Below are 8,278 nucleotides of genomic sequence, written 5' to 3'. Positions count from 1 at the left end.
GATTTGAACAGCCATTTATTCATCGAACCCCCTTTTTTCATCTAAACAACAAAAATGGCCTCCATTTTTACACTTCCATTTTTGTCCCTTATTATTTTTCACAAAAAGTTAGAACCAAACATGGCATAACGCCAAAGGAGGGAAGAAAAAGAAGCAGAATTTTGCAATCAAAAGGGAAATCTAAAAAAAAAAAAAAAAGAACTCCAATTTTACGCATGGCATGTAAAGTCGTCTTCTTCCAACTCGATACCTTGTTCAGCAAGCCTACGCTCCTTGTAGACATACCATCTTGCGCAAAACAGAAACAATGCTAAGTTGAAAACACTTAGAATCGCAAGTAGCCAATAGAAGTCGTAAAGTTTCCCCTGGTTCAAGTTATCAGCTATCCATGGGTGCTTATCTCCTGTAATCTTGTGCACTATTGTCACTAAAAGAGAGCTAAAGAAGAACCCCAATGATAACGTGCTCAGAAACAATCCAGTGCTCATCGTTTTCATCCCTTTTGGGCACTCCCTTAAGAAGAAATCAAGTTGTCCTATGTAAGTAAACGCCTCACCGGCCCCCACTAATATAAATTGTGGGGTCAACCAAAAGACTGTAAGCGGGACCACCGTAGACGGATCATCTACTAAACCATGTGAATGTGCAACGTTTAGTCGCTTGATCTCGGTCAGGGCAGCTGCAATCATGGCCAATATGGATAGGACTAGCCCAACTCCTATGCGCTGGAGAGGGCTTAGCCCTTGTGGGTGTTTGAGGAACCGTTTGGCGATAGGGGCGATGATCCTGTCATAGATCGGCACCGTCAAGAGGATGCTTCCAACGAAAAAAACGGTGAGGGAAGCCGCTGGGATTTGGAAAGATTTTCCAATGTGTCTGTCCATTGTGGTAGCTTGTGACACTGAGAATGTGGTCATTTGGGCATATATGGTCCAAAATAATATTGTGGTAGCCCAAATTGGTAGCATTCTGATCACCATTTTAACTTCCTCCACATCAGTTAAAGTCGAAAGACGCCATTTATTTACTACAACTATTGATTCATAAGATCTTTCGGTATCTTTAATGGCTGCCTTGTCAAGGAAACTGCAAAAAATAGATACAACCTTCAATAATAGAAAGAAAATTAAAAAAACCACAACTGTCACCACAAGATAATTCTTGTATGGTCGAGATGTATCACACCACGTTTAAATATCCTATACAGATCTAGCACATATATATATATATATATATATATATATACCATGAACTATAGAAAGTTAATTTGTCAAATAAACCAAATTGAATAAACCCATTAAATTTAATAAAAAGTAGAGAATAAACTACAAGGATATGATGTATACCGACTTTGTTTTTATACTACCATCCAAGAGATAGAAAGGCTCTCTTTTAAATGTTGTTTTCAAGCATAAGAGAAAATAGCCTCTTGTTTGAGTAATAGGAGACAAAAGACATAAATATCTTCAAGTTTCTGGCCAATGGTTAGGAATACAAGCCAAAATATTTGGTTTTCACGTTACAAGTAGCATCAAGATTGATTATTCGAAATCTCATGTTCTTGATCATGTAGCCGTTTGTTTTTTATTGCACTACCAAGACACATGCATGCACTTTCTTATATGTACATGTGCATGTTTCTTCAATAATTCCAGATTATGTTTAATTAAAGTTGTAAATGGTTGGATTTTGTATTTCGATCTTATCTTATCAGATGTGCTTTATTCAATCTTTTTAACCAAATAACAACAATAATTTAAGGTTTACAATCGAGGAATCTTAAAATATATTAACACGTTAATCTACCATCTTTAATGCATGAGACACTCATAATCACAATACTAAATTCGTGAACTTTAAAAGTGTATTAGTAAAGACTCGTATACATCTGGGTTTCTTCATTTTTGTATTAATACGAGATGGGGTGTACAATAATTTATGCAGTCGGTGCAAGTGAAACATGTGGTGGATGGGAGTTAGATCCATAAATTAATAGACAATAATGGTACCAAATGCATTGATGTTTGTACTTAAACCGGCCTTGGTATTATCACTGATTTTTCAATGCCTGTCTGCCACGATTAAAATAAAAACAATTTTAAAAACGGTTCCAAAATTCTTGAAAAGGTGAAAAAAGAGAGAATCTTTTTGGATGTTTGGATAATTGCCATCGCTATACGAGATCAAATTATCCAATTAATTAATTATCTTAATGCTACGTTCGGTAATTATAAAAAAAAATGAATTTTTTAAAATAATTTTGAGTTGTAGATTCAAAGTGTTAATTATATATATAAATTAAATTATAGAAATTTATTATTCCCATGCATCATTAAATAAATAATTGCAAGGTGTCTTATGTTCTTTTACGAAGGTTTTTAATTAAACTACGATTTCTTTTTCCTTTTCGTTTATAGATTAGCAATTAATATTATTGAAAGATATTTAAATATATATTTTATGAAATAAAATGAAGATGAATAAAATCCATGTAAAAACAAAAAGTGGTTCGTAGTATTTAGAGAATTATTGGTATTATTAATAATGAAAAAGATTGGCGTATTACTCCAATTGCTTGAGTTGTGGACAAAAAATGGCACCCACAAGCTTGGCTGGCAAATCAAGGACGACACCGAAATTCAAAGTATATTCTGATCAATTATTTTCATTATTGATTAGGAAAAAGGGTTTTTGGGACCCCAACCGATGTAAAAAAGATAGCTCGTAAGTTTTAATCATCATCACATGCTCAATTATGCACCTCATATGCAACCCTTTTAATTTTTAATAATTTTTTTGTAATTAAATTTTGAGTTTTTTTAAGTCAAATTAAATGCTATTTAATTAATTAAATTATAACCATAAAAGACTCCAAATTGAAAACCATAACTTGCAAAGCTATTTTTGTAAAATAATATATATGTATGATTAATTCATTTTTTTATAAAGAAATTTAAAAAAATAAAATTAGAACAAATATATGGTAGTTAAAAGAAGACAACTTGTAAACGTATATATGGATAATGTGTAGATTAGACCTAGGAGTCAAACTATCATGAAATCATAGAAAAACACATAGTAAATCTCAATTTTGTATGTATCTCACACAAATAATAATATAATAAAATATAAAGAATTATAATGGTGAAATTTCTTCCAATTGGTCATGAATATTTATCTTGTGACTCTTCAATAATTTGATTTTAATATGACGTGAAATAAATAAATAAATTATAGTGCCAAGTCATTGTTAAAGGCAGAACAATTCGTGTTTAACCTAATTGATTAAATTTCAAGATTTTTTTATACAAGATTACATAGACATTTGATGTGGTGTTATATGTGTATATGTAGACAAAAGCGATAAAAAATATACGGTTAATTCAGTTAAAGAAGATATAAAATAAAATAAAGGCTCACCGGAATTGTTTGCTGTGGGGCAACTTTTGCTTGCTTTTCTTGCCATCAACTCCTTCTGTAATTTCAACATCATCGACACTGTACAACAAGGAAGGATCCGATGGAATCTTCATATGCCTATTCCTCCATGCCGCCACGAAAACCGAAACTATTTGGGTTAACGGGCTACCCACCAGTTTCTTGAACCGGTATCTTTTTGTACCCAACAAGAAGATCACCAATCCGATAACAATGGCACATGCCACGATCCCATACCCCAAACGCCGACCCATATTGTCCTGGATATATACCAAGACGGTAACCGCTCCAAGTGATCCGATACTTATAAAGAAAAAGAACCAGCTGAAGAAAGTAGTCATTCGAGCCTTCTCCTCTTTGTTCGATTCATCAAATTGATCCGACCCAAAACCTGAAACACTTGATTTGAGTCCACCGGTCCCTAGGGCGGTCAGGTAGAGGGCAAGGTAGAGAACCATCAGTTGGATCCCTGTAGCCGCGACACAGTCGCCGCTGTTTGGGGTGCATTTTGGTGGTTGTAGACTGGGAATGGCGGTTGAGATGGCCAAGATTGTCACACCCTGTTTATTAAAAAAAAGTAAAACTTCAGACTATGGATATAACATAATCACTTTTATTTAGTTATGATATCAATTATTTTTGGATATTTTGGAACTAATGAGGAAATATTTTTGACCCTTTTTTGATTTAATATTCCAAAGAGGAAATATATTACTTACCGTTGCTTGAACCGCAGCAAATATAGCAATGGTCAAATACCTATAAACACCATAAAACAAAATAAGGAATTTATTTATAGAAGTTCTCATAAATAGACTAATTAATGTATACTTGATTAAGAAATGAAGTAATTAATTACCGGCCGAAGAAGGTATCAGCAACAAAACCCCCTAAAAGACACAACATAAACGAGGTGCCCAAGAAATTAGTGACAACATTGGCGGAGTTTGCATTTCCAAAATGCATAGTTCTGGTCAAGTAGGTCACCAAATTCACAGCGATACCCAAAGTGGCAAATCTTTCACATGCCTCCACCCCTAAATTGATATATATATATATATATATATATACATATTTCAAATCAGATTACTATGAACACAAAAATTAGTTAAGAAGAATATATACATATAATGCAAGTAATTATAATGAATGGAGGATGGACCTAGAATCATGGCGGCAGAGATCCATCCGCCGGTGGTGGCACGGTGAGCCGGACGACCCTTGTAGTCCCAGGCATCAGGTAGAGTTTTTGCCACTTGTAACTCAGGGAGAGCCATATTAATATATGTTATGATATTTTTGTATAAAGGCAGCCTCGGATTTGAAGGTGGGGGGAAATATCGAAGATATTGGGGAGTTGGAGCATGAGATGCTTAAGATTCCATGAATTGTAGGCAAGACCTACGTTCCTTTTATAGCCGTGCCAATGCCCTACCTTTATTTCACATTATTATATTATAATTATTCTCATAAACATTGTAATTTACTTTTTTTTTATTTGGAAAAGATTGATTTTAGGCTTTGCCCTTGTAGTTTCTCTCAAAGTAAAGGTAAATATTTCATTCACCACAAGTAAGTATGTACGTGTATATACACTTGAAACTTTACAACAAAATGTTGTGAAAGTAAAAAAAAAAGTCAAAACTTTATAGCAAAAACATTGTAAATGTTATCTTTATAGTGTTTTGTTGTAAAATTTCAAGTATAAAAATGTTGTCTCATAAAAACAGTATTGTCTCACATGATCCCCACAGTTATTCTATTTTAATTTTTTTAACATTAATTATATTATTAAAATATTTTAATACATTTAATAAAATAGTATATCTTTCTTATAAACACTTAATTTCAATGTCTTCTATATATTTGTGGGAAAAAATTATATATTATTTCTTTTTTTTAAATATGGAGTTTTAGAGATTTCTCCAATCTTATGTCTGTTTCCTTTCTCTTATATTATAGCTAACTGTTAGAGTAAAAATATATTTCAAAATCTCTATTTTAACATAGCCATTAAAATTACTCTAATTATCATTGCAGAATTTGTGGGACAAAAACTAAGATGTTAACTTGGAGCTATAATTTTTGACATCGAATAATCTGTTAACGAATGATGAAGATCCATACAAACGAGTTTCAGTAATTTTTTAATATGAAATTATAAGTTCAATTTTTTAATACCTCTACAAATATTTGTAGCAAGTAATAGAGATAGTTGATTTTTTTTAATATGAAATTATAAGTTCAATTTTTTAACCCCTTCAAATTAAAACCATTGATAATTAAATTGTAAATTTCGTACCTTTACAACATTTCTTCTTCACAAAATTTGGTTAACATTTGTCTAGAGTGATTTAAAAAAAATCAAAGTATTATTTTAGAACATAATATAAATAGTTTTTCTTGGTCGGATTGACGTAGTGGTTGTAAACTTCATGACTAATTTGTTCGAGTTTGTTTGGAAACTGCTACGGGGATTTGTTGTTCATATTAGCTTTAACCGCGACTATTTTTGTTTTCCGGTTGATGCGTTCTTATGAGCATTTCTCATTATGTTTCACTTGATTGGGATGTGTGTTTGTTGTTTGTTTGAGTGTTTTGGTTTAGTCCTTTGTTTGCTATAGGGGCTTTTGTCTTTTTTTTTTTGGTAGGTTTAATTTCGTTTATGAAGCCGGAATCGCTAGTAATCGCCGGTCAGCCATATGGCGGTAAATCCGTTCTCGACCCTCGTTCGTTCGAACTCTCGTTGTTGTTTTTGTTTTGTTGTTAATATAATTGCTTGGCTTTTAAAAAAGGTTGGCAACCGACTTGTGAACGACAATGAACAATAATGTATATAATCTTTACATAAGAATCACTTGGATTGTAGCGTATTGGTTAAACCTCAAGGGGATGTAGTAGAAAATCTCATCTGCCTCAAGTTTGAATCCAGACGTTGGCAAAGCTCTGATAGCGACGACGCTTCATCAACAATGATGACTCCAAGCTATCGATGGTGACCCAGAAAATTAGTTACTATAGATAAGCTATCCTGAAAACCTAATTACCCAAAAAAAAAATATTATATAAGATGGAATCAAATTGTAAAATATAAAATATTGGTAACGACAGACACACGTATTTATTTATTTCTTGATTTTATTTTCATGAGAGAAGGCAATAATGCTAATATTTTAAGGCATGTCCTTGAATGATTGCCTTCTTAATTCCATCAATTTCTTCAAAGTGGGGTCTCAATACGTATCAATGGGGCCTTGCAATGAATTTCGATCTTTGACTTTATTACAATTTTGATTCTTCTACCTTTTTAGAAAAATAAACATCATACTTATAAATATTTTTTCCTTGTAAAAATTAATTTATTTTGTTCTCTGATAAAATAATCATTTTTTTTTAATTTAAAACTTAATCAAACATCAAAAAATTCATTTCTAAAATGTTAAATATAATTTTTTGGAAGATGGAAGTATAATTTGTTGTAGAAACTAAGAGTTAATCGCATGACATATAACAATAAACTCTGTTAATTTCTAATTTTTAATTTCAGGTAGTCAACTTCCTTTTGCTAATTAATATTAAACTGTAATTAAGAAACGTAATAATCTAGAACAAATTTAGCCTGTTTAATTAATTAATTAACCAATTAATTGCCTCATGTGACACATAAACATGGACGTGGCCACGTTGTTGCCGAAATATTCTCGAAATGCCTTGTCATTTAGATGCTGAAGTGTCATTTTTTTCTAATATTAATTATCCATTTTCCTTTTCCCACCTTAACGTTAAGTTTCTTATTTTCTTCTTTCCTAACAAGTGATCCATCCCCATCTTACATTGTATCTCTCCACCACCATTAACAGCAACATGACAACATCTATCATCACCACCACCACCAATGAGTAACACCGGCATCAACCACCACCAACAAGAAATCATAAATTTGAAACAAAAAAAAATCATAAAATGAACATGAAAAACGATATAAAATATTCCATTTATGGTTTTTGATTTGTGGCTCTATTCTTGGGTTTTAAATAGGTTTCCTGCTTGTAAAATGACAAAGGTCTTTTGGTAATAGTGTATGTGTGCAAACTAGACACGGGAGGCCATCCCCACCTACAAATGTCGATGAGGTCGACCACCAAGAAAGTCGTGTCCTAAGGTTCGGGTGTTGTTGGAGACATTTGAGGGAAAGGTAATGTGGTCAATCCGACGATGTTTGTATGAGAAATATATTTGCATATAAGTTTACAAGAAAAGTTACAAAGTTATTTATACAAGTATGAAACTCTTAGTCTATGCAACAATATCTATCCAACTTATGTAATATTTGTAACTCTCATGTCACATTATTGTAGTTGGATTTGTAACTCCTGTATCAATTGATTTGTAACTCCTTCCATCTTGATGAAATCTTTCTCTAATACAAGATCCTTTAAGGAGAATCAAGCTGAAATTTTGGAAATTTCAGACGTTAGGAGGCAAAAATTGGAGCCAGTTAGAATGATATCATCAATGTCTACTAAAATGTAAAATACTGCTTTCTTTTTCTTTGCTTCCGCCTCCTCCTTCGCTGTCAACGATATATTCCCTTTGCAGGGAGATCAATCTAATTATTCTTCGACTTCTTTTATGTTGGAGAGCTTTTGATTCTTTTTCTTTCTCCCCCACAGGAGCATCTTCGGTTGAAACAGGTTGCTCCCCCTGAACCTGTTCGCCAATTCCCTTATCTCTATTATCTTTTTTCTTATCTTGGCCACTGGTAGCTGGCTTTCCAGAGGCCGAATTCTCCCCCTCTGCGGTTGAGGAAGAAACACATATAGCTTCCCCAATGTAAGCC

At 32.8% G+C, this 8,278-nt stretch overlaps 1 protein-coding gene across 1 annotated transcript in view; it reads right to left on the bottom strand.

Moving 5' to 3' along the window:
- Nucleotides 1–4,715, bottom strand: part of LOC112521103 (protein NRT1/ PTR FAMILY 6.3-like) — a 4,723-nt gene extending 8 nt beyond the window's left edge. The window contains exons 1-5 of the mRNA XM_025129783.1: nt 4,601–4,715; nt 4,298–4,475; nt 4,158–4,197; nt 3,421–3,998; nt 1–1,086 (exon numbers count right to left, since the gene is read on the bottom strand). The exon at nt 1–1,086 is cut by the window's left edge and continues 8 nt beyond it. Of these exons, the coding sequence (XP_024985551.1) occupies nt 210–1,086; nt 3,421–3,998; nt 4,158–4,197; nt 4,298–4,475; nt 4,601–4,715 (1,788 nt within the window). The 3' untranslated portion in view covers nt 1–209. The remainder of the gene's footprint in view (nt 1,087–3,420; nt 3,999–4,157; nt 4,198–4,297; nt 4,476–4,600) is intronic.
- Nucleotides 4,716–8,278: the final 3,563 nt, after the last annotated feature.

This window comes from Cynara cardunculus (assembly GCF_001531365.2).
Source record: "Cynara cardunculus var. scolymus isolate 2C chromosome LG 11, CcrdV1, whole genome shotgun sequence".
NCBI classification, from domain to species: domain Eukaryota; kingdom Viridiplantae; phylum Streptophyta; class Magnoliopsida; order Asterales; family Asteraceae; genus Cynara; species Cynara cardunculus.
This window is presented reverse-complemented; position numbering and strand designations above follow the sequence as displayed.